This window comes from Thunnus thynnus, chromosome 11, assembly GCF_963924715.1.
Source record: "Thunnus thynnus chromosome 11, fThuThy2.1, whole genome shotgun sequence".
NCBI lineage: Eukaryota > Metazoa > Chordata > Actinopteri > Scombriformes > Scombridae > Thunnus > Thunnus thynnus.
This window is the reverse complement of record NC_089527.1, coordinates 20,529,149-20,556,672: the sequence shown is the minus strand read 5'-3', so window position 1 is coordinate 20,556,672 and position 27,524 is coordinate 20,529,149. Positions and strand designations below refer to the sequence as shown.

The window sequence follows — 27,524 nt, the reverse complement described above, 5'->3', positions numbered from 1 at the left end:
GGCTTATTAAAGAGTGTGAATAGTGAGTGGCTGTAACATTTACATGTAGGGTATGGATGCTGATGTTTAGTCTCTTCTCAAAGTTTGAGTAAAAACCCGAAAATACAGTAAGAAAAGTATAATATCCAACAAAATGCAATCTGTTGACAAAGTGTTTATTTTTTATATGCTGTAGAATTATACAATATAAAAAATTGCACATTATAATCACAAAAATAGCTAATCTTTCCTACATATTGTGACTTCTGCAATAAATACATGTTTACTTTTTCATGATCAGTTTAAAAAAATACATTAATGATTGACTGCCATATTGTTAAAAGTGTCTTTGTTATGTTAACTCTCAAGGGCCTGAAAAGAGACAAGTACAATCTCTGTATATTAACTCCACAACATCTCATAAGTCAGCGCTCTTCCTCTCCATGACGACAGTCTGTGGGGAGGGTGGGGGAGGGGAGGGGAGGGGAGGGGAGAGGAGAGGAGAGGAGAGGAGAGGCGAAGGTCTGCTCTGGTTTCATCTGCGAGCTGAGGACGACCGTCCGTCAGGCGGTCAACTGTGGCCCCGCTGGAACCGTCTGTGTGTCTGTGGTGGACAGATGCAGGCGGAGGGTGCGGCGGTCAAGATGGCCGCTGGGCCGTACCCAGCAGGTACAGACAAAGCAGGTTCAGCACCACCAGCACCAGCACCAACACAATGAGAACCTTCTGCACCCACAGACACGTATTCAGCTTCTGCTCCAGGCGCGAGTTGCAGGCCATCACCCGCATGAGCTGGTGGGATAAAAACTGGTTCACTGACTGATTCTTTTCTTATCAATCCAAAGCCCTAAACAAGTCAGGCTATTACAGGCTATTACAGGCTATTACAGGCTATTACAGGTCACAAGAGTGAATTTGGAACAGTTTTGCATTTTGGGACACACACTCATCTGGCCACCTGCGTAAAGAGATTCAGAAAGTTTGCAGCCTCTTCTTTTCCAATGTCAAAGGTATGGGTGGAGGGGGTTTCAGAAGCTGTTTGACCATCCGTCAAGCACTTCAGTTGGAGCACACTGATGCCTTCAAATGAGAAAATTAATACCACTCTAATGTCTGAGCTTTAAGCATGAAGCTGGATCAGAGAGACCATTGGCCTAGCTTAGCATAAAGACTAAAAGCTCCAAATTTACTCCAAAATGTGCTCACCAACAGCTCATATTGTAAATTTCCTTGTAAATAACAGTTGAGTGCAGTGACTTCCCAGAGTCTTATCCTCACTGTGAGGTTACCAGGCAACCAGTAGAGATGCTAAACAAAAGTGTTGAGCGGGCGGATAAACCATTGTTAGTCAAGAAATTGTTACAGCACCTCTAAAAGCATAAATTGTTCCTACATTTCTTTTTGTGTAAGTATAAAACAAATGATATATGGGATAGACAGATGTAGATTTGAACTCTGGACAGAGAAAGGAGAGCTGTTTCACCTTGCTTTCAGTCTTTATGAAAGCTAGGCTAAACGTCTACTGGCTCCAGCTGCACACCTAACACACAGGCATGAGTGGTATAAATCTTCTCTTTTCACTCTGCAAGAAGGCAAGTAAGTATTTCCCAAAATGTCAAACTATTCCTTAAAAAATGTAACGGCCTAGGTGGTTGGTTGACTAAGTGCTATACAAGACTTAGAAGTTAGAAATACTATCTAGTAAACCTACATTCAACATACACTTTATACTTACTAATTTGAAAATTAAGTTATCATCTGCTGCCTGGGTGCATATCTTTGGAATATGCAAAGAAGAATACAAAACAGGGCCAATTGTTTTGGTGCATTTCAAATTTTACAGATCACACAAGCAACTAACAACACCTGTCACATTCATACAGTAAATGTTGAGCGTAATGCGTTTTAATACAACTGATGAACTGATGAAGAACTATAATGTAGTCAAAAGTATCTTAGGCTTCTCTCCCACCAGACCTTACCGCTGTGTTTAATTCTTGCTGCCCGCTGCTTCCTGTCTCCACAGGGCTGTCCCTGAGAGAATTCACTGTTGACTTAACGCTCTCCAACACATGACAGCGCAATCTGTGGGGAAGACACAATCTAATGAGCGGAGGCCAGCAGGATAATATGCAGCCTACAAAGTCACTGTCTCAACTGTAATGAGAACTGTGTGGCAACAGGCGATCAACAGGATCAAGAGACTGTTGTATTGAGTCTGTCGTGTGTTTTACTGACATGGATAAATAAGGAGCACAGATGCGTACCTGTGTTCCATGATCTTGGTTTTCGGTACTTCTTTCCAGAACTGTGCAAGTTCTTGTGATCCAACATTGTCCATCTCAGCAGCCATGACCAAAAATCTGTCCTGTGGAGAGGCCTGAGAACCTGCACAAAACCATCAAGAGCAACGCTAAACCAAAAATCTCACCTCAAGTAATGCTACAAGGACAAAAATGCTGTTTATACATCTTAAATCCTCAAAAGATATCCACACTTTTGTAAGAAAATATTGCTTTGAATATCTTTGAACCCCATTACATTAAAAAAACATGAAAAAGAAGGGTTTGACTTTTTCAGAAAATACGAAAAAATTGCTATTTCAAAAACAAAACCAAAGCAGCCTTGAAGGTAGACTTTGGTCAGAAACAGAACCAGTGGGGCTATGTTTAAAAGAAACTTGCTAGGCAAACACAGTATTAGAAAAAAACACAACATAAAAGCTAGAAAAAAGCAACCCTGAAATAGGTAGCGCTGATTCTTCTGAGCTATGCGCACATCATAACCTACAGCTGACATTTCAGTGCTTGAAGGCCACAAAATGTTTTCACTCAAGCAGCACTGCCAGATGTCTTGACGGTCTGTTTTGGGAAGATGATTCTTTTATCACTCTTGAAATATGCATGTCCAGCAAAGAAAAGTGGCTGTCGGGCACTTTGGGAAGGTAATAGACTGGACCGTTTGATTATTCTGAAGTTCAGCATTTGAAAACATCTGCTGTGAGCGGAGTGCAGAGCTTAAGTGCCGTACCTCCATGTAAGGACACCACTATATCCACAGAGGCTCCCGCTTCACAGCAGCTGCTACTGGGCTTCACTCTGTACTTCTCAGGTGCTGTGGTTCGTACCTGTGGAGAAACAAGAACACCTTTTTTGCCTCAAACCAAAACATACGCACTTCGGAATGATTTAAAGAGAAAAGCAGCAAATCCTCACATTTTTGGAACTCGACTTCATCGACTAATTGTCAAAATTGTTAGTTTTCTGTTGATCAACCAGCAGATGAATCAATGGATCTAAACATTTTAGCATTAATTCACTGTAGCAACGTAAAAACAGCGCATACACACACACACACACGCACACGAGAGCCTTCACACTTACCTTAAAGGCCACTTGATTTTTGGTCACATTGCTGAGGATAATGAGACTTTTCTTCTCCATCTCTCCAGAACCAAAACTGAGCTCCTCTGCAGGGCTAGTGGGAGAAAGGGAAAAAAAAACAAAAAAAAAAACCCATCACAAATTGGTCACTCCACTACAGATACCACTGACTAGATACAGACAGGACTTCCCATTTGCTTCACAGCATGCCTTTTTTTGTTTCTCTCTTATGTCTCTTATCGATACAGATTGGGCCGCTACGCTTCATGTGCCTTCATGTTTATCTTTTATGATTATTCAAGAACTACTGCTTACCTCAAGAATAATATTGATATTAGCAATATTTTGCAGACAAAAAAACCCCCCCACAGGAATACTTTCAAGCACTAGATTTCTGTCAAGTGTGTTTATATTAATATAGAATCAAAATCATCAATAAAAGTGCTAGCCATTGCTGGATTAACCCTCTAGGGGGCCCCAACCTCTACAGACCACCTGTTTGTGGTCATTTGTTTTAAGACAAATTTATTTAGGAGAATGAAAAGTGGCAGTTTAGACATAGGGACCCTCTAAAAGACAGGTAGTAAAGACAAATAATAGTGCAGGGACCATCCATCCCTTATCATTCCAGCTGTTTCAGTATATTACCACACATACAGTATTTGAAATTAATCATAGTATCACAAGCCAGATGACCCACAATGAAAATGGGCCTCTGAAGGTTTAGGGGCGGGTGATAATCCGACCTTGGCACAAGCAGGATTAACGTCCTGTTTGCATAATCTTTAAAGAGATTCCTTCAAGATTTCAAAATTCTTTCACAGCTTTTGACAACATTTCTTTTCTCATAGCCTTTGATATGTTGCTTATTCTTGACTCACATGGCTCACTCTCAAGCCTTCTGTTGGCATGGGCAGCCACATCTCTGAGGAGCCTTTTACAGGAAACATGAGGAGCAACATTGTATTGTTATCGGGGGTTTATACAGGAAAGAGCTCTGATCGCACATCAAAGCTGTGAAATCTGTGTCCTAAGATTCGGAATGAGTCATTTTGCTTCATTCGTTGATGCCTCTTGTTGGTGTGCTCCCAGTTTTTAGTGTAACTTAGACACATAAAACAGCTTGTGATTTGATGAATTCAGCCTCAGTGAAAAGTAAGCACTTATTGCACCGGGGACTTTAACTTTGCCGAGACGAATGTAGCAAATGGATTATAATATCTGCCTAGTATGTATAAAGCTTCTCACTGATGCAGCTTGGCTGTGTTTCATGGACTAGAACTGCTAAGAACAAATAAAGTATATATTTTTTTCTTTTTCATGTCCTTGTGTGTTCTCTTCCCCAGTAAAAACAGCTGTGGAGTCTGGCGCTCACTTGAGTTCAGAGTGAGTCTCCGGGCTCTAGAAACCTTTGGCAAACACAAGATCAAAGCCCCCTACTCTCTTCTAAAGCCCCCAGTCTCGAATTAAGGCTACCACAGCTCAGAAACATAATTGCATTTAAGGCTCATTTAAATCTGTTTATCACTACAATTCATAGCCCTGAGCTGTCAAAATCCTCACATCAAAGCTGGAAAAAACAGACCTCAACGGACATTATTCATGAAAATGAGGAGTAATATCATACAGTATGGGCATGCACTGCTAGAAATTTATTCCAAACCTAACCAAATAATTGTGAGGTTGCAGTAGTCCTTTGCGCTGCACCTGTTTTGAAGTCGACACCTTTTGAAATTCAGCAAATGCTTCTTTGAAACATTTGATGCGCTTGACAACATGTGCAATGAGTGCTTCTTTCTTAAAGATGAATCGATCTATGGCCACGGTGTCTCTCGTGATTACTGTAAAACTGTTAATAATTAACAACACCAACTCATTTCTATTCCATGAACAATTGATTGGCAGCATCCTTAATCCCTGCTCACGTGTGACCAGAGCTAGAAAAGGTACAAACACATCAATAATGTCTTTGAGCCCATATGTAGAGAGAACATTTTTGTCAATATGTACAAGGCAATTAAAATGCGTGTTATTGCCAATAGCTCGTCAATACACATACATTTATTCAGAAGAGGAAGAGTGTAAAGTCAGCCACAGTGCAGCACCAGAAACACACTCTGAGGTGCCTTGCTCGAAGGGACAAGGCAGAAATTTTAGGAGCAGAAGACAGATGAGGGCATTAAACCAGCCATCCTTTGATTAGCGGGTGACGTCCCAGGCTTTAAGCCCTCCTGTCTCCCAAACAGCAATATGTTCTAACTGCAGTGCAAAAAAGGTGTGTAGTGTGTGCACATCCAACCCCACCTGGGCGCAGGAGGCAATGTTAGCGGCTCAGTGAGGCTGTACTGAGGCACAGTGCTTTGAGCTAAATGCTAACGTCAACATGCTAATATGCTGATGTTAAACAGGTATAATGTTTAGCATTTTCACCATGTTAGTTTAGTGCGTTAGCATGTTTAAATATGCTAATTAGCACTAAATACAAAGTAAGGCTGATAAATGCGTTTTGCTCATTGTTGCTTCACTGTGATGTTTGACCTTCACTGAGCAGAATGTACGTGTAGAGGTTAACACTTGAAGACTGTTTCCACATCCATCTGCTGAAGGGGAAAGTTTCTCTGAATTAGGAAACATCTTGTGTCTAGCAGTAAAACTTTTGAAATGAACAATATTGCACATTGATAGATTCTGGATTTCTCAATGAGAGAGGAGGAGTGTGTCATTAGTAGAACTTCTAACCAGCAAATTGAACTTTTTTTATGGAAAAAATATATCTTAAAAATCTGTTTGTAGGGGGTCTTTAAGCAATAACTAAAGTGATTACAATCCATCCTGAGGGGGACATAAATGTCTTTAAATGGACAATTTAATGACAAAAAAAAGTTTGAAAAAGAAAAGTTTGTGCCAATCCATTTTGTAGATGTTGAGACACTGGATAAGTGACAATTTTGACCTGCTCATGGTGCTAAAATATATCAGAGAATCACAATAGTCTGTGGGATTTCTCTTCCAGCCACCATGAACATATGTACCATATTTCATGGCAATCCTGCCAACAGTTATTGAGATATTTCACTAAAAGCCAAAAATGTCAACCTGCTGGCAGTGCTAGAGGTAAAGTCTGAGGATCACAAAAGCTATTACAATTCATCCTCTGGGTATCATAAATGTGTGTACAAAATTTCATTGCAAACCATCTAATAGTGATGGATTTATCAATATTGGAATCCTTTGAGCCGCGCCGCTAGCATGGCTACAAACGGCTTATAAAAGGAAAAGGAAAGGTTGTGTGTACACTGAAATATGCAAGCTTCCAGAACATTTACTGATGCAACGCTTTGAGCTACAAGGTCTTCATCAGGCAATGACAAAAAAGGACAGCTCCGCCTACAATTAGGAGATTGCATTATACAAAACAACACCCCTTATCCCCAAACAACTTACCATGTTGCTAAGCATTACTGTGTTTGTTACTTAACTGCTACTTTTCCGTACTGTGTGGATTCTGTTGTTGTACTACTTACTGCTGATGGTCACTGTTCATCACTTTATTGCCACTTTATTGCTATTTTATCTTATTTGTTGTTCTATTTTTACCTTATTTATTGTTATTTACAGCATCAATACGGAAGTTGCCAATTTAATCTCGTACTTGTGCAATGCACTTAAAAATACACATACTGTCCTAAAGAAAGGACTGTAGTCAATATATTCTGTATGAAATGTTGCATCAATACACTTTTTTGGGAGCTTATGAGTTTCAGTGTCATTTTTTCCTTTCTCACTGGAGTAAAGGCATGTAGCCCGATGACAAGATGGAGAGGGGTGAGTGGATGTGTACCTAACATCCAGCAGAGGGCCTTTGAAGGTGGTCAGTGGCTTCCTGGCTCCTTTGGTTCTGGTGCATGTGTCTCCTTTATCATTGTCCTCTGCCCTCAAACTGTCTTCCAGGAAATTCACCTGAAACAACAAAGCCCACTTAATTAGAAAAGAGACTCAGAATGGTGATAACGTAATCATGTGACCCTTATCTGCTTCCTTCTTTAAAAATGCAATGTTTGACCTTTGCCCTTCATACGAGGCAGGCTATCATTTAATGAAGGTCCTGACAGTCATCTGTAATGATTAATAAATGGTTCTTGTGAAATAATGGTGAAGCGTTGTTATCCAAATAGAATCTTTCTTGGAAAATGTAATTTTTCTTTTACTGAGAACACCCCCCATGATGACTCGTGACCCTTGTTCCTATTGGTCTCCAGAGGAACAACAAGCAGCGTGTCCATTTCATAATGCAGAACCAAAACAACCCACAACCTCGTGACTTTTTTAAAAAAAAACAAAGAACCTTGAACGTAAGTAGTTCATCCAGGCCAGAAGTCATCACTCACAAATGGAAACTTTCACTTCAGCAAAAACACCCACAAACTTTGACCCAAAACGTCCTCAGACAAACCACTAGATCATGCTGACAGACATTGTGAAATATTTGCATGAGTGCTGGACATTACAGATGTAGGTGAGTTGGGGAAACTGATGCACTGGGCTTTTCAACATGTTGCTGGCAAAACATTTTTATGTAAAACACATGGGAGAGTGAGCACATTGTGGGAGGAGTGGAGGGAGGGCAGGGGCAAAGGTAAGCAGACTCTGCATGTGATGGGAACACTTGTGAATCAGGGGGGTGGAGGGGGAGGGTTGGGGAGTGTTTCATTTGCTGTGATAAGCAATGAAATGTCATCTTTAACTTAATGGCTGACTCATGCAAGTGCCACAATGAAGACGTCAAGAGATGATCAGCTGCTGATGAAATATCTCCATTTATTCATCATTTTAAAGAGCAATCTTAACACAATTAGGTAATGATGTGAGTAGAAAAAATTAAACTTTGAAATTATGGGTTGTTTTATACAGTTGTTATAATTAAAAGTACAATGTTTTAGTGAGAATATCATCAGCATCTTGCCATATCTGTAAAAGTAATACAAAATTTCAGTCGATTTACAAAGAACAAAATAAATGGTGATTTCTTTTGAGAAATGAATTCATGTAAACAGAAACAAATTAAAACAATAATTTACACAGCAATAAAACAGACCATGATAAAAGACATTTAAAATTAGAGAACATCATCCTAAACTGAAAGATTAGTGAAATGTTCATAACGTGGAGTGTCTATTGATTATAAAGCACATATTAAGAAAGGTACAAAGCAAGATTCTCTACTAGATTAAACACTCGCCAGAGTCACAGGCCTGGTGCTAGATAGTGTTAGACGGATAAGGCACAGAGGGCTTTTGTTAACAATTTGCCTCAAAGACAGGCAGAGTTAAAGATTTAGTGCTGAGGGTTAGCAACTTTGTCTACTGTAACATAACAGTAATTAACTTGTTAGTCTTTAATCTGGGGTTAGAAGATACAAACGATGTGAAATGTTCTTTCTGTTGAGCAGATTATACTTTGAAATGAGTGTCTCACTTGGTTGAGTGTTAACATGATGTTGTGCAAAAGGAAGGCTACCAATCGTTTAGCCTTCATCCCTTGATGACAAAGTCAGAAATGTTGTAGTTCTTAACAGTGCAATACAATTTAGAGGGTCAAATTGAAATGTGAGGGTCCAGGACAGGACTAAGGATGAGCATGTCGAGGGCCAGTGACGACATCGGTCGGCTGTGAGGAAGGTGTGCTCACAATAATTCGAGTCACGTGAGTACACCTGCCTTTCCAGCCTGAAGAAATCTTCCGGACTCTGAGCTCCTTGTGTGGGTGTGATCCTACACTGCCTTACCACCTCCAGCCCTTGTTTCAAAACAGAGAGAAAGGCAATTAGCTTCTGAAGCCATCAAGTCATCAGCGCAGTGCTGCCTGGGACCCAGAACAATTCAGGTGGAGACGGGTGGTGATGGTGGTGATGGGGGAGCCCCTTATTTATTCAGACAAGATGGTTCTGAAGAGAGCTCAGCATAAGCACTGTGAATGCATTCAGACGAGCTTGAAGTGCCAGCAGGCTGGTGTTAACGCAGTGCCACAGGTTTAATCACAGCACGGGCTACGACACCCAGAGATAAGGTCTATCTCATCACTGTATGCAAGCAGGGCTGCTGGAGATTTGAAAATGTATCAAGAGACAGTAGACACAGATAATTAACCTGTTATAACAATTACAACTTCTTCTTAAACTCTCTCCTCTAATCACAGCTCTCCTCTCATCGAACTAGGAGACTGCAAGTACTCAACCTTGCCTTTCATTATATTGTGTTTGTTTCAGATACTGTACTGTATTAACAGTAATTTCCTCTTAAGACCATGGGTTGGATATGCAGGTGGTCTTATCTTTTAATTGTTTTAGATTTATACTAGATAACACTGAAGCTGTAAATGAATAACAGGCTCTTGGCCAAAGGGTGGGATTTGTAAAATTTCCAGACATGTAAATTTTCTAGACCCCATATACGTTTATAATATGATAATATAAGTGGTATCTAACCTTTAACAAATTGCAGTATTAAAAGTCAGAAGCCCAATCATAATTGCACATTTTAAATAGAGTTTCCTGACTCACAAACTGGAGTTGGAATAAACTTTTAAACTACTGTTCTGAAGTCCTTGAGATCATTGTTTGGTGTCAAACATATTTCATAAACTTCTATTATGACATTCTAACTGTGTGTGCGGTGTTACTGCAAAGTGGTTGTGTAACTGTAGTTTTCTGAGGCTAACTTGAAAAAGTATCTTCTTCTTTTCCCACAGAGTTGACTGAAACGCTTTGATATCCAGTCTGACACCTCGGAGGGCTTTAGTGCTCGTTATAGTACAGCTATAGGGTTAAGCGTCTGGTGATGAAATGGGAGTCAAAGATGCATTAATGGTGATCTCCACACCTTTTCTCTGGGGTTATGCAAGGCAAGTACAACCCACTCTGACCCAAAAAAATATGCCAGAAAGAGTGCAAGCTGATTCCATGCTCATTTGTTACAGTTAAGAAAAAGCAACATACTTCACACTTGCTGCTGTAGATTATTGAGGCTAACAACTGACTGATTTGCATATCTCTGCTTTGTAAATCTAAATCTGTTGTGCATGACCAATATGGTATTCATTAACAATGGGGGTACTGTTTGTTTGTTTAGGCTTAGCAGGCTCATGGGATAAACTTTGGGTGACGCAGCACCGCTGGGCTAGACATTTAAAGGCGGTGTGCGATATAGGCAGCAGGCTACAAAAACCCTTAACCGCTACTGTAAAATTAGAGCTGCACCTTATTTTAAGTATCAGTTAATCTGTCGATTATTTTCTCAATTAATTGTTTTGTTTCTAAAAGGTCAGAAAATGGTGAAAATTGTTGACCATGGTTTCCCAAAACCCAAGATGCAACCTAAAATGTCTTGATTTGTCCCGGCCAACAGTTCATGACCCAAAGATATTCAGTTTACCATCATAGAGGACTAAGGAAACCAGGAAATTTGATAATCAAAACAGTTGGTGATTCATTTTCTGTTGCTCAACTAAGTGTTGCGGCTCTATGTAAAATACAGGATAGTTATGTCCTAGTCCTCACATCAAATGTACATTAACCCCAAGTGTGCTGCTTCCTGACAGCAAAACATCAAAACATCTGTTAATAACAGCTGAAGCACTAAATAAAACCAAAGCAAACACAATAAATAGCCAAGGCTGAAAACAACAGGTATCAACATGATGTAAATATACAACTTTCTCTAAGTCTTAAACAGGCATTTCCTGGAACCAGACAACCCCTGAGATGACCCTCTTAATACCCTCCATCTCCTTCCATGCAGGCTTTCTTTGCATGCTGCTTGCTAGAAAAGAAGCTAAATAGATTATGAGGCGAAGGCTGGACAGTCCTGTGGGGAGTGGGTGGAATCTGTGACATAAGCTGCAGTCCAAACTGCAACCAGGGTGCGATTTGGTGACACCAGAGTGAGAGGGAGGTTGACAGCAGCTGTGGAAGTATTCAAACTAAAGCCTGTGGGGCATCTCACTGATGGTGCTTCACTGGGGCTGCGTGCTGCTGTTTGGCGGGAATAGGAATCCAGCTACAGCAGGGAAGAGCTTAAGTAACAGACTTGACTGCCTCTGTGGACTGTATGATGAGCTGAGAGGATGAGAGAAGCAGTGCGCTGGCTGTGATGTACGGGCTTTGTTGGCAGGATTTAATTGCAGCCAAAGACATTAGAAGTCACCTTCACAGAGACAATGAGCGAGAGCTTAACGTCTACCAAATCAGGGCATTACTTGCCACTTAATTCACAGTTGTCTCCACAGAGCGGTCTGATTACATGCTGTAATCTCAGGCTCAACTTTGAGTAAGCGACTGAAAGAAGAAACATGAGGAATCTCTGACCATAAGGCATCTATTTGGACTAGGAGCAGAGTGTCACATCTGTAAGAGATGGACACCGCTGCCTGAAATGTCACATCAGAATTAATCGTGACTGGATCACTTTTGGCTCGCGTTACACACGGAATGCTAATAACATCAGAACAACACTGGTCCGACTAACTATTAGTTTCAACATCAGTATTTCAATCACATTAATTTACCAATTTTATTCTTTTTAATATTCACTTATTCATCCATATTCAGACAGACAATGACTTGTGGTCTGTACCTGTGAGGTAGAGACTGACACAGCACACATGTAGCCAAATGAAGTGGTATACAAAGGTATAGTAATTACGCATTTTTTAGCACATGTACATTCTGAAAAGCCTTACAACAATTAGATATAAACTCGAGAGAAAATGTACCTTTTTGGGCTTTACTGCTACCTCAGAGTTGAAGCTGGACTCAAGGGTATCTTTGCTCTCCAATTCACCCTCTTTGCTCTCCGTCTCGTCCTCGCTAACGATAGGTCCGTTGTCACAGATGGGCGTTTGGAAGTCGTCATCGGGAAGAGGAGGGTAGCTATACTTGAACGGGTCCTGGAATTCAGCCAGATAAGTCATATCAATTCAAGTATGGTTTTAAAGTGTGTACATGGTCAATTTAAAGGAAGGCAGTTTGTCTTTAAGAAGTACACAGTCTCATGACTCGCAGATGAATAAATATAGTGATATGGCTTCTACAAGGGGGATTCTGTTAAATCAACTAATGTTTTAGTTTTGTTTATTTCACTGAAGTGATGAAGTTACTTTTCACTGCGATCAGACAAACCTGATCAACATTTCTTGTATGAGAATGGAGAGCATCTCTCACATTCATTATTTTCACCACACTCAAACCTGAAATCTGAAGTTTCCTTAATTAATACAAATGACATTTTAGTGTGGTATAAACAAGTCAAGTTATTCGTTACTTTCTTTAAATAAAACTTCCTTTCTTTAAGTAATTTTAATATGATTAAAGCTCACACAAAATAATTTTGCATCACAACATCATTACAATATATGATGAAAAGATGATAAATATTGACACATTTCTAGTAACCACTGTATCTTTTCTGTCTGACAGAAATAAATTAATGTGAGGCTACGTTGCAAATTTGTAATTTTACATAATAACATACCGTTCCACCCATGTGAGGTGGCAGGTACTCGGGGCCTATGAATGTCTGGACCTCGTTTCTGGTTGTAAACCTGAGCTTGCTGATTGCCTCTGGACCCAGCCATGACTTCACAATCTTCCATGCCGCTGAAAGGAAGAGACATGTTGTATTCTTAAGATGTCAGGATCAGATCATGATCAAGATGTTACTGATGGAAATAAAAATATACAAGATTGCATGAGCTGCTAAGAGAAGACAGCATCAGTCTCACCATTCATGATCCAAGGCATATCCACGATGATCATTTTGGCTGAAATGAAACAAAAGGAAAAAGTTTGTCTGTCAACATCATGTTAGAAATTCCCAAATTTGACTTGTAAGTGGATGTAAATCACTATTAATGTCTTAAATATTTATTGTGCTTATAAAAACGTGTTACTTACATAAAAACTTTGGATAATATATTTTGAAGCAATTAATAATGTACTTCACAAAGTCCATGTCCTGAAACACAAAGTGGAAACAAACAAAGACGCTTTATGGATTTTTAATAAGGAGAATGTTTGTTCACTCTTTACAGCCTCTAGATCTGAAGTGACCCACTTAACAGAGACAGAAAATTCATTACAAGCTCCTCCGAATGATCCCTCACTCAATCCTACTCAAACACCAGGACTCAGAGAGGTTTGACTTGTTATTTTTATATATGTCTTAAAACTAGACTACATAATCAATCTGCAAAATAGACAGTTATATAACTTGCTGTTCACTTTTTTACTGCACTGCCAAGATATAATAACCTTTATCACCCCCCTGCATTAACAGTAATGCATTTTCTACACATATGTAAGGGACTTCTAAATTAAACAGATTAATTTTATCAACACTTTAGATGCCACAAGAAAACCTAATCATGGCTAACAGAAAAAAAAATCCCATGAATCTCAGTAGAAACTGCAAATGCATGTGAATGTTTCTTGTCACACTTTAAATTCATTTTCAAAAAGGTGAATAGGATAGATGTTCATCTTGCTGTATTATGTTAATTACAATCATCAGAAAAACAGCAGATACATCAATAGATAGAGCCCCTATACCCTGGCTAGGCTCCATAATTGGCTAGAAGCCTCATTGCTATGCAGGAGACTCACTCCAAAGCCTTAATGAGATCATACTGACTAGCCCTGCTCCAGCTCATACTGTGGTTCAACAAGCTTCAATAAGGCTGTTTTCCAAATTGATCTTCTAATCTACTCATTTCATATTTGTCCTATTTATCCTTTTTGTCTTTCTTGTGTTGGTTTATTTGTATTTAATTGAGTCATTTCTCTAGGTGAGAGCGTAGCCGGTGAAAAACAGTCACTGACAGAGAGCTCCATCAGGGAGCTAACGTCTGCGACACAGTGAGTCGGCGGATTATACAGTCCACTCGAATTGACCAACGGGATTTAAAGGTTACATTAATCTCCAAAGAGTAAAACCATTGAAGAGCATCAGTCCCTGCAAGACCCCAGCTCAAACAGCAAGAAATATGAGGAGACTCAACAGTATTTCAGTGCCGCAGCACAGCAAAGAAATTATCTTTTTCTAGATGTAATAAGATGCATGTTTAACAGGAAGGGAATATAAATGCAAAATAGGTTTTGTTTTAAAGACCAGGATATTAACTACAAGAAAATAAGTTAGTGATATAATTACAAAAATCTAATTTTTTGACACACCATCATAATGGACTTACTATATTGCTGAGACCGGAGTCTGCCAGGTCAAACACAACAGTAAGCGGCATCCCAGGTTCCTTCTTCGCATAGCGCTCCAGCCAGAAGGCAACATACTTCTTCTTGTCCAGGATCGTTTTTGCATCTTTCACGTGTAGCTTCACTTTGAACCAGACTAAACACAGTAAACAGAGGTTTGAAATTTAGGTCGCTGTTGTTTTGTTTTTGTGTAGATTCTTGATTACGTTTACACTCTTTTAATGGGACAGATATGTTGTCTGGCTATTTTAAAAAAAGACTAGGATGAAAGTGTATAACAGTATAGTTTAAGTAATGAAATCATGTACATACAGAGCTTGTTTCCCTCTTTGTCATAGCCGTGGAGGTAGACAGCACCAGTCTCAAACATCCATTTGGGAATGGTGCTCTCAGTGATATCTGAAAAAACAAGGCAGACACATAGTAACATTATTAACTGGTGTTTGTTATTATTGGACACAAATGGCTGCTTGTAAGGATCCTACACATTTTTTTTAGACTATTTGAATTCTTACGTTCAGTTTTTATCTGATAACAAACATGGTCTTGAATTAGAAAGTGTTTTTCATCATTTGCAAAGCCATCCTGTTCAATTGCTTAAAATAAGTAATCACAAGTACAAAATATAACCAAAACTAATCTACAGCAACTGAAATTGTATGAAACAAACAGTAAGTGAAAGAGGACTGGACAACTGTAATTTTAGAGGAAGTCCAGAGGAAGTCTCTCATTTACTGTAATTTGACAGTTTATCTGATGAGCTTCCCTAAAACCCGAAACTGTTTGAGTTTACAGCAAACAAACCACTTGACCCAAATTCAATTGACAAATAAAAAAAAAACATATGGTCTAGGTGAACAACCCGTGATGCCCGTGGTTACTAATGTCTTGAGTAAATCAAATTTCCTAAAAACAACTGTTTGACAAATTGAATTTGCTGCATTAAAGAGACTTGAACAGCAATTTGGAGAAATTCCTTAAGAAAACAGAAACAGTAGGGATTGTTCTCTGGGGTAGCCTATGCATGGTGGTGTTTAACACACAATGACATTCTGTCTGGATTAATCCCAGAGCAGCACAAAGAGAACCATTGATCTGCAAACATCTAAATCAGGCAATGTCAACATTTCTACTAATAGGTAGGGCTGTATATTGAACTTCAGCACTTTTCTGGTACCAAGTGATTTGTGCACGTTGCTCCAGATATGAAAAACTTTCAAGTATTGTAAACTGGCTTTTCAGGTCTGGTTAAACTCCTAATCTTATTTACTTACTCTCGAATAGGATAGTTTGGCTTCTTTTGTTAAACTAAAAAGGGTCTGTAGAAAGACATGTTCATACTTGTCAAAGTAAGGAATTCAAAAAATAATTGTTTTTGTATAGGTCTTGAAATTCAAGTAGCACGAGAATCAAAAAGGATACACAGATCTACTTTTAGGTGATGAGAAATCCTGCATATTATATCACAAACTATACAGCATGACTTCTTACCATTCACACCAAATTCTTTTCTCCACTGGAGACTTTCATCAATCATCTTCAAGGCATCATCAACAACATTAAGTCTCCATGTCAGGTAGCTCTCCACCAGGCCATCATTCTCTTCAATTCTTTCCACATCTCTGGAGTCATACTTATCTGTTGAATCTGTAAACATAAAACAAACAAACAAATGCTTTATCACATGACGTCCATATTGAGGTCAAGCACAAAGTTTCACTTCCCACCAGGGACCCCCTTGTTAGTTATCTGACAAATAATTAAATAAATATTGGCCATAATATGTGCTTAACTGAAACAAAGCCCACCTGGAGGCCACACACCAATAGGATGCATTAGTCTGGAGCGGCTGTTGCATGTGGCAGTACAGCTAAACCTTAGCTAGTTATCTAAGCATTTAGGTCATAATGTTCAACATGACAACCAACAGTAAGTGGACACTAAACCTATAATATTTAAAAATGTATGTAGATGACAATAACCAAAACTTTATGCCCGAGTAACTGACTGGCCGAGGAGAAAGTATAACGTCAGCTTATCCCAGAATAACTGTATTACCTTGGAGGAACTCATTCTTGAATCTCTGTCTCGTCTCCTTAATTTTCTCAATGTCCTGTCACAACAGAGTTCCTTTAGGTTAGACACAGACTTTGATTTCATCAAATGGCGTACATTTGCTAAACAGCTGTGTGAAAAAAAGTGCTCTAACGATACCTGTTCTCCTTCGTGTTGATCAAGTTCAGCCATAATTCAACCGTCCCCGGATTTCCTTCCCTCCGATAGTTTCCTTGTTGAGCTAGCTAGCTTAGCTGAATCAGTGCGAAGTGAGAAACTGACGCCCCGTCGTTGCCATTTTGGCTCCGGCCGTGGCCACACCTCTCCGCTTTGTTGTTTGATTTGATTTGAACGATGGACTGTATGGAGCGAGTGCTGAATTGTATTCAAAATAACAGGAAATGCGTTTATTTAATCATCGATACAGCTGTCTCATTTTAACACTTTAGCTTAATGTCGTCAACTCACTTAACGGTTAACCAACTCTCACCCATAATGCATAGCGTTCAGTTTTAGTTGGCGCGCGAGTAATACAAACAGACGCTAAGAAACCTTGGAAAATGGCTAAATTGTACTCTCACCAGTAGATTTAGCAAGTGTTCATCAATTTGTACACCTTGGTGACACTTTTTCCTCATGAAAGTGACCCAATTTAGCAATAACGCTAACTGCAGCTGTCAAGAAAGAAGACCCGAAGCTTCCCCACATGATGGAGAGTTTGCTGTTGGAAGATTTGCATCAAAATCCCCATAGACTATCCGTCTGTGGAAAGATAGTCTTATTTAACTGCAAACGTGCTTCCGCCACAAATGACAACGAGTTAAGTGAGTTATTATTCAGCAGCTTTTCATTTAAACGGGAACACAACGCCTTCCTGAAGGCAGCTGACGGAGCAGCTGTCATCAGCAGGAAGAGATCAGCGCATGTTGATGTTTTGAGATGTAAATCTGCCGTAGATGTCGAGAAGAGATTCACCACACCCTGTGTTTTAGTGGTAAAGAAGAGCGAGGAAGCGGATAGCTTCCAGTATAATCTTCTCTCACTTAGCAGCTCAAACCGACTGGAGCCCTGCATTGACTTTAAACTCCCTTATAAAATAAGGGAAAACGTGTCTATCCTCCAGGGCCCCACAGTGTTGTGGAGCCATGCTGGCAGTGTCCTCTATACATCCTTGCAGGTTGGAGAGGTGAGACAGATCCCCTTTCAGTTGTCCCACAGTGTTTATGGAGAACTCCCTCTCTCCAAAGGGCAAGTATTTGTTCTTGGACTGCAAAACTTGTCAGAACAGTGCTCAGATAATCAGTCCACAAGTCAAACCCTGGGCTATTTTGTTGAGAGTGGACACATGTTTGACGGCTCTATGATTGTACCTCATCCCTATATTTCCATCATAAGGTGCATCTTGGTGCTGTCAGCGGACAAAGTGGAAGGTGCGCTAAAATCTGCTGTGGTTGCAGCCACCTGTACTGGACAACTTGTTTATTTTGAGAATGGCACGGTAAAAGACACATGTCAGGTCCCATTTGAGCAACCTGAAGATATTCAGGTGGTGAACACAGGAAGAAACGGAGTCCTCTTTGTCGTATCTTTTCATCAGGGGCATGTTTGCGCCATATGGAAGGAAACATTTGAGGTATTTAAAACAGGTTTCAGTATCTATGAACAATCTGTATTTTTTTTTCATAACTTTATTGTCATTCAGTTTACATGTTTTTATAATCCTGCTTTCTTAAACTCTCTTATCCAGATAGCCTCCCACTGGTCAGGTGTCAGCTCCGTCCACGTGGACGACTTCTTGGGATGTGGAACAGACCAGATGCTGCTGGTTTTTAAAGATGAAGGTGAACCAGGACAACTACTGGAACATTTCCTCATCACTGACCTCTGTGGCATTTCATATTCTGTGAGTCATGCTTTTTACTTCCCATGTGCAATGCTGCTTCACATTTACATGCATTTCCCTTGATAAAGTGAAATTGTGAAGGTGGTCAGCATCACTAAGTGAAAATACATGTTTTTAGTGTGGTCAGGACAGCGGAGCAGTGAAGTCATCTCCTCCACCAGCAGAGAACTATCTCCTTACTCTTCAAGCTTTAGAGTCCAGACTTCAGGTGAGCATTCATAAACGTTACGGTGGAACACTGGGAAAATCGATCAGTATTATTGTCTGTTAGTGGAATCATATTGAGACAATATGATCACATTGTCTTTTTACAAAATTTTGTCAATAATAAATTAAGGAAAAACTAACTGAATGAGTACTTCATGTTTTTGTTTTACACATGGAGCTGTGTCTCATGTGTGTAACAATCAATTTGACTATTTTACATATAGTTCTAAATACATTTGTGTGTGTAGAATGTAGTTTATTGGTATTGGTTTAAAAAAGGGTATTGAGACTGTGATAATGATTGTCTTTCATCCATGATGCTCAGCCATATTATGCAGCTCTATCAATGATCTGATGATGCTATTTCCCTGAGATGACATCTTGAAATGAAGGTATTTTCACTCAGTGTCACCCAGTGTGTTCAACATATAATTTACAGTGTCATTCGAATATGATCTGTCATTTAGAGCGGATTGACGGTGCTTCAGGAGCTTCAAGGAGAAGTTAGAGTGAAGGAAAGAGTTCTGCAGCAGTCGGTGCGAGCCCTCACTGATGTTGTATCAGAGAGAGAGATGATTCTCACCCAGCATGAACAGGTACTTTACGTGTAAGGAAATATACAGTACCAGTCAAAAGTTTAGACACACACAAACTTTTGACTGGTACTATACAGTCATGACTTTTTGCAAAACAAACAGCTTGTTATAGTATTAAGCATTTTTTTAGAGGACTGGATGCTATTAGTAATGGTTACTGAATGAGCAACAAGAGTGTTATTATATTAGAAATGTTTCCTTTCCTCTAGTACTGGGACAGGACATCTTATGGCATCGTAATGACAACATTTTGATAGTATCTGTTGTTATTTTCAGTTGAATGTCCATAATAATAATATATCTATGACTCTGACATGCATTTAAGCTCAATTCATAACTTCAAAATGGGAAATTTAAAGCAATGAGGTATGTAATTATGAGTATGAGTCAGTTGGTTAGCTTTGTTCCAGCACTTGTCACTCATGTTGATAAGTTGTCATATTTGAAATGGCATCTCACATCAGGCTGAGACAGTCAGCGTTCGTAATGCTGCCACAGGCATTGAGGAAGCAAGGCCAAACACTGGCAATACAAACAAACGCCACAAACGTTTTCTTGTTTTTCTACTTTATAGCATTTGATGTTTGTGAAATGCCTTTTCTTGCTGTTGCTATAATTTCTTTGTGCAATGGTGACTGGCCTTACTTTGACAGCCACAATCCAACTAACTTGTGACTGTACTGTTACAAAAACACCCACAGCAAATGTTGTATATGGCCCCAAAACAAGCTTTTTTTTTAAAAAAAAAGTAGAATTAAATGCTGAAAGATGAAGAGATAATTATGATTTTCACAGAAAGTAAAGTCACTGCAACACTCTTGCTTTTTAAATTGCATTTTGAAAAGCCACTACTTCTGTTCCTAATATTCTCTGTTGAAACCGAAATGTTCGACATAAACTGCTATTGCTTGTCAACGCTGTCACACACTTGTCATTGCTGATTATAGTCTTTCCACTTTCTGTCCAGGAAGGTCTTATTGCTCTGTGGGACAGTGATGATGAGTCAAAGGATGAGGCCTTGGATGACAAGATGCGAGACATGCCAGCAGTGTCTTCAAAACCTCAAGTTGACAAGCTGTGGCATCGCATCGCTGAGGACCGAATGGTCGTGGGAGTGATACTATCTACTGACGGCTCTGTGTAAACATGATTTGTTTTTTAATTGAAGTGGATTGTGTATATCTGCTGTGTACAGATACGTGAGCCTGGTGGACTGAGGCATCAGCCTTCATAAATATGCCCCACTGAACACGACATTATCGTTCTCTAAAAAGCTCGCCCACTTGATGGCTTGTCAGGCATAATGAGTTGTGTTTTTTTTTTTTTTTATCTAGTTGAGTAGATCCATGTGTTTATGGTAAATATACCAGCAATTTTAACATGGCACTACATGTAGTCAAGTCAGAAGTACTACTGTCCAGCTGTCAGACGCTATCATTGATGCTTGATTAGATTTTCCTGAACTGTTACATTATGGTGCCATTTGCTGAGGTGTCCTGTAGAGAAATCTCAGCTGTAAGATAATTTTCTACTGCAGCTGCGTATCTTCAAAGAACTCAGAATAGTTTTTCATGATTAAATCAATGAAGCAGTCTTGTAAAGAAATGTAACACCTACAGTAATCTATCTTCAAATAACATTAACTTAGTAAGTATGATGTCCCCTTTTTGATTGCCCCTGACTTTATATGAATTTCACCAAGGAGCATGCAGGGTGGCAAGGTGGTCACCATGGCAACAAGTTTTTAATAACTCTCCAAGCTCCTTTTGTGGGAACAAGAAGCTATCTGATTCCTTCATCCACCTGTTCCTGTTTTTTTTTTTATTTCAGCACATGTGGAGGAAAACTACTTCTGGCATGATTGCCTCAAGAGCCCGTATATTGCTGTTTTGATCGGTGCACTTGTAGAGCTGATGTAATTTCACCACCTGGAGTTATTGCTGTTGTTAATCAGTTCACCAGCAGTCACACATTCATTCACACACACAGTCCTATAGTTTTGGATTTGATATCCAGCCTGATTACCTGCTGTCCGTGTGATATCTGATTGTTAGTGATGTGTTATTTTTGTTCCAGACCAGCGGCCAGTGTGAGTTTATCTGTCCTGACAGAGACGGGACAGAGCTCAATGCCCGCAGTCATCCAGACCCAGAGCCAAGTGTTCTGGCTCCCCGCTCTCAGCCCTTCATCGCCATCATCCTCCTCCTCCTCTTCTGCCTCCACATTCCCAGAGCCGGCAGCAAAAAGAAGCAAGCAACACAACGCCGGCAGACCAAATGATCTCAACACATGCAGACTGGCTGTGACTGCTGTGACCAGGCTGACACCTCTGTTGAACTCTGGCTGTGTCAAGTGCCGTGTCATGCTCCATTATGTCCAGAGACAAGATACTTTTGCCCTCGTGAGCAACCCAACACCGGCTGTCCTGCATTGTGGTCAAGTCACTTTAGATTTCCAAAGTGATTTCCAAACCCAACTGTTGAAAAACCCCAAACTCAAAACAGGTAAAGTGAGTGGATTTAAAATCAAAATGCCCACGACTTTAGGTTTTAATTTTGACAGATAGATGTTTATGATTGTCTCCTTTTTTTTATTGCCCAGATGAGGTTACAGAGGACTTGCTGAGTCTGTTGGCGTTGCTGGATTGCTGGGTGTTCCACATAGACTCTCCTGATCACAGCCTAGGTGATATAGATGGCTGGATTCAGAAAAGAGTGGGTTGTAAGAGGATAGAAGTGGGCCCTCAGTATCTTCTGTTAAATTCGTCAGGACTGTCGGCTCTCATGCTGCTGCACTGGCATCAGATGACCCCTTTCCAGGGGGAACTGTCTGTCCACTCCAGGTAAATCATTTTTATTCACAATTACCAATAAGATGGCTGTGTTACTGATACTATCTTTTCTGAATTACATTTAGTTTTTTTTTCCTTTTGGTTGCATCATTTAAAAAGTTAAATGTGCCAAAAATTGTAGATTTGAAAAAACTCAGAATGATTGATTTAACAGATTTTCTATTCAATTGTAACCATTGATATTACTGCTCTGTGTATTGGTTCAAAAATTACTACCAGGCAATGTCTTGAATTATTCAATTTTATTAAAAAAAAAAAAGGAAGGTAGCTTTCCCTGTAAAAATGGGCACTGCTCAATTTATATTAATGGATTCAAAGTTGACAAGGCTTTGAAGTTGACGCATGTCAAGAAGGATGCACGTCTGTGATATTCCACTGAATATCAAAGTTATTTGAATTCTCTGGCAACCAGAGCACTTAAAAATACAAATCCTGTAAAACTCTGAATTGGTAGGTGGGAGGGAAGCAACTGACAAATTACAGATGAGAAATAAACATCAAAAAATCATGTTTTCATTCATTGCAACATGTATTATGTAATAGAATTCAAACACCGGCTCTGTTGTCCCTTTGCAGCCAGTTACCGATGCTCCAATTCCTGGACTCTCTGTTGGCTTACCTCCCCGCATCTTGCTCTGTCCAGGCTGTCAAAGGTACAAGAAGGCAGGGTGCAGCTCAAATATTCTCTTTGGCGTTGGAAAAAGAGGTGGCGTCACTCAGAGAGTTTGTATCATTGCTGCTCTGTGGAGAACAGGAAGATGAGGAGAGGAGGAGAAGAAGCAGTGGACATGAGGAGACCCCTGAGCCAGGTTCTGTAGAGGGGCTCAAGAGGTGTAGAGAGGTTTGGCAGCAGGACCTGGAGAGGAGTAGGATAAGGTTGAGCCCCCTGGTGGATGTGGGGAGGTATCGCAGGCTTACCCAAAGCCTCACCCAAGTCCAGCTTGACGGGGATTTGGCAGCTCTTGTAGAGACTCAGAGAACTTTGCTCAGCTAATATGCTGTTGATGTGGTTATTGTTGAAAATCCCATTGCTACATCTGTTACCTGGACAACCAGTGTTTGTATGAATGGTACTAAAATCAACTGAAAAGGCAGTTTATTGTGTATGCTGTGCACATTTAACCTGTAGAGAGAGCGCATCCTCCCATTGCTGACTTGGTTATGTTCTGAGCTGAACTGCCTGTGTCTGACAGACAACCTCTTGGGGTTTGCTGTGTATCTATTGGTGTCTGTCGCTCTGTAGAGCCTCAGCTCAGCCTATTTCCATTGGATCCCCTCCTGGGTTTCACAGCCTTAATCTGATAGTGATGTGATACTGCTCTCTCCTCAGCTTATTCCTTCTGTTCATGTCCCTTTAGACCCTCAGTGTTCAGAAACACTCTTTAATGCCTGTTGCTGCCGTTTGCTATTCATTAGGAGAAACTACTATTATCCCACAGTGAACAGTTTGCCTTAAGAATAAAGACAACAGATGATGGTCGAGCAAGAGCAAAATATATCTGCTCAGCGGCTGTAGTTGAGTGAAAGCTTTTAGTGGTACTTTTCCCGCACGGTTCAGTTATTTTTCTGTGAAACGATGCAAAGAAAAAAGTCCTTGGATGCTGTTTCTCCTATGATGCCGCGCAGGCTGTCAGCACTGTAAGTTAAAATGCCACTTTACCAAGTGAACATCAAACCCTACTTAAAAGGATCTAGTCATTGCTGGATACATAAGGTCTCTGGCAGCTTGACCAGCAGTGTTTACTAAAATGGTTGGTGAGGCTTTTTTTTAATCCCAACAGGGACTGAAAAATGTGGATGTGAATTATGTTTGTCAGAGCTCCGGAGGTACTCAATCTGTTTGTAGTACTTTGAGGAGAACTAAACTCCCCCTCTTCACACCTTTAATGTCTCTGCCCTAATGCCTGCAACAGCTTCCGCTGGACTCACAGCCACAAGACTCCTCTAAATATAGCCGAAACATTTACTTCAGATTCTCCTATTTTCGTGAGCATTTCTCAATATGTTATTTTCGATGGTGATGCTGCTGTGGGTTCATAAAACGTTAAAAGAAACCTATTTTTGTCACGTTGAAAATAAAACTCCTGTTTGCAGCTCTGTCAGCTATTGCTGATATATTCAGACAACATAACTTCCGTCACCATGCAAGTTGATCACACACACACATTTTTTTTCCCTCTTTAATCCCTCACAAACAGAAAAGAGGCAAACTACTACCCCGCCTTTCTTGGCTGCAAGACAAACACCTCTGTCACTTCTAATAATGGAGAAGAATTGTGAATCCTGCACAGTAAATAACACCAGTAAATGGCCAGGGGGACATGGATCACATGTGAAAATGAAAATTCAATTGTATTGGTGTTCCCTTAAAGCCCTGCCTGCCACCTGAAGTAAAATATATGGTTTGTCATCCCATTATTGCCTGTTAACTTATATTAAGTCTGAGTGGTGGATGAAGGCTGCGTTGAAGCCTCCTCACCTTAATGGGGAATGAAGAGGTGTGATGCTGCTGTTATGAAACATCGCAGACATGGAGAAGACCAAATACAGTCTCCATCCAGCTTATAAATATGTCAGTTATTTGACAGATTTCTACATCTTTTGACCTTTTGAGGATGTATTTATGAATGATAATATATGTAAAGACCCAATCTTTAATTTTGTGACCAAACTCATAATGTTTTATTATTAATAGAAGGAAACTCTGCATTTGAACTTTTTCTCATCTGAACGTAATCTCAAATAAAGGACAGTTGTATTGCTAGCTTCCAACTCTGGGTTTTAAATTGGGTGTGGCCCTTTTGTTTACATTTGAATCACAGATTGGTTCTCTATATCAACAATATCAAGTAAAGACATCCATAGTGATGAATAATGCTGTTAAGCCATGTTTATATTGATGCTGTATGATGAGGGCACTGGTCTCTGGTCCCTAGTCTCTGCCTGCAGTCGACTTTTATTGATCAGGGTCACAGGCTTTCCTTTCCTCTGGACTATGGCAATCAGTGGGTCAACCATAGTGGGAGGCCATTGATTATATCTACATTGTTGTAGTGCACAGCCCACACACACAGTAGTGTACATGATTGTGTATGCAGAAAGCTCCGATGTGAGGCAACACTTGAAGAGAGAAAATCCTCATGAGTTTGCCATATTTAATTTTAATGTTGCCGTATTTAAAGTCCCCCTCCAATCAAAATTCAGCTTTTCTTCTTGTTCCTTCAGTTGGATGTTTGAGCTTCACTGTGCAGATTGATGTATATGCAGAGTTTGACACTAGAAGGCTGTTTTCACGTTTATCTGCTGAAAATGGAAAATTGCTCTGTGCTCACCTAAAAACAGAGTTTAAGGTGTGTACCTACAAGCAGGATTTGTGATGTCACAACTAGTCTGGAGCCAATAGGAGCCAGATAGCAATTTACACAAGTGTGATGTGGAAACTTGAAGTCTCCAGGGCACAAACACTGAGAATGGACTTGTCAGTGAAGAAGTAGGCATCTTGTTTCTAATTGATAAACTTTTGAAATGAAAAATATTTGCATATTTATAGTTTCTGGATTTTTCAATGAGGGAGAAGGAGGAGATGTCATTTTAAGGATTTTAGGTAACAACATTTTTTTGTGGAAAATACATGTCAGACACTAATATTCTGAACAGAGGATTTTTTATATGTCTTAAAAGATATAGAGGGAGTCTTTATATTGTTTAATCTACTGTTTTCATCTCATCAAATATTTTATAATTGGAGGTATCAAGTAAAAGATAAATTCTATCATTAGCTGAGGTTGCACATTTTGCTTATCACGTAGCAACACATTTTTATGAAGCTATTAGGCATAATACTTCTCAGACATTAAATGGTATGCACAAGATACTTCTTTAATATACCAGGCTAATGTTTTAATAATTTATAAGTGTGAACACTGAGTATGAAGGTTGCTGCACTATTGATGTTATGACAAGAAATCCTCAACAAACATTCGCTTTGTGATTCTTGAACTACATCCTGTGGCCTTCTTTTCGGATAGTTGCTCAGTTGTCATGGAGATGATTGAGTTGTATTAAAATCATGTTTTTCAGATAGTGATAAATTTTAGAGTAAACACTCCTCAGTGTGTGTTGAGGTATTCATAGACACTTGGTTTTCAGTGACTATAGGCAAGGTTACCTTAAACTATAAGGAGTAAAGATCAATACCACCATCCGTGAAAATGATCATACATCAACCAACAATATCTCTGCAGCTGGAGTGCCATGTGTTCCACTGTACCACTTTAGACCAACATCTATCTGTAAGGCAGATACCACACTCAGTGTCTGTTGTGTAGTGTGAAGAGTGTCATGGAAACATAATCCTCTAAATAAACTACTGAAAAAAACACAGAATGTGCTGGTTGTTTTATTATTACATTAATACAGTAGACATTACTTTTTTAAATTTAGTTCAGCATTCATGTTCAGGCCTAAGAGACAATACTTTTAGCAAAATAATATACCAGTGTTCTTAACTCATCAATTTCCCACTTTTCTCACACACTAGCCTTCTCAATTGCGGTGCAGTTGCTATGGCAACTCTCATTTCTTTCCTCTCTCAGACCTCACAAAGCAGCCTCCATAAACCTTAATGAATGATGGAAAGTTGTTTCTCTCTTAAACACAATTATAAGCTGCACATAATTTTCCTTTCATAATGCCGCCGCACTAAAATTTGATTGCATAAAGGCTAGCCTATTGCATATTCAAACAACAATAACAATGGACTGTGATGTAAGGCTGTGTCGGTGAAATGGATGGGATTTCTGTGTGAGGATTAGTATTATTGATTAGTTTATAATCCCTGTGTTTCGGCATAAAAAAGCAGCTGGATGACTCATGCAGCCCCCTCAATAAACCTGCCACAGACCATGTATTCACCTATACCATATATAGATATATAAGGGTTGATGGATCCTGGCATTGTTAGTAGGATAATGTGATTACAGGATATCAATCTGCACATAAAGAGCAGTGGTCACTCCTGCTTCTTTAAGGATGATACATTTGGGTTGTTCATGTCTGAGCTGCAGTAACAACAGGTGTGAACAGTTTAAGGTACATCTTTATTAGCCAGTATATATATATATATATATATATATATCTCTAATACAATTGTCCTCGTGTTTGTGAATACACCAGTATTTTCCTTTCATTTGGTGGGTGAGCCCCATCTGATAGAATCTCTACACAACAGTGTGAAGTCCATTATCATGCATTAATGGAAACCCACTGTCAGATCATATCTGTGTCA

The 27,524-nt window shown here is 39.7% G+C and overlaps 2 protein-coding genes across 3 annotated transcripts; one reads left to right on the top strand and one right to left on the bottom strand.

Moving 5' to 3' along the window:
- Window positions 1-138: 138 nt before the first annotated feature.
- mospd2 (motile sperm domain containing 2) lies at window positions 139-17,018 on the bottom strand. Its single transcript, XM_067603703.1, has 15 exons — window positions 16,840-17,018; window positions 16,684-16,738; window positions 16,117-16,272; window positions 14,938-15,024; window positions 14,607-14,761; window positions 13,312-13,372; window positions 13,140-13,178; window positions 12,890-13,014; window positions 12,132-12,305; window positions 7,204-7,322; window positions 3,363-3,456; window positions 3,010-3,106; window positions 2,247-2,367; window positions 1,962-2,064; window positions 139-771 (listed from the first exon to the last, which is right to left on the bottom strand). Exons 1-15 carry the CDS (start codon window positions 16,870-16,872, stop codon window positions 619-621), a joined length of 1,572 nt encoding a protein of 523 aa, XP_067459804.1. The 5' UTR covers window positions 16,873-17,018; the 3' UTR covers window positions 139-618.
- A 21-nt stretch (window positions 17,019-17,039) lies between these two features.
- On the top strand, window positions 17,040-26,611 carry fancb (FA complementation group B). Of its 2 annotated transcripts, XM_067603702.1 has the most exons (9): window positions 17,691-17,866; window positions 18,076-18,313; window positions 18,428-18,583; window positions 18,702-18,791; window positions 19,258-19,386; window positions 20,354-20,526; window positions 21,463-21,890; window positions 21,988-22,228; window positions 22,814-26,611. In XM_067603702.1, the coding sequence occupies exons 1-9, from the start codon at window positions 17,826-17,828 to the stop codon at window positions 23,229-23,231; spliced, it is 1,914 nt and encodes a 637-aa protein (XP_067459803.1). In that variant the 5' UTR covers window positions 17,691-17,825; the 3' UTR covers window positions 23,232-26,611. The 2 variants fall into 2 exon arrangements, with proteins under 2 accessions (XP_067459802.1, XP_067459803.1); XM_067603701.1 differs by having other exon boundaries at window positions 17,040-18,313.
- Window positions 26,612-27,524: the final 913 nt, after the last annotated feature.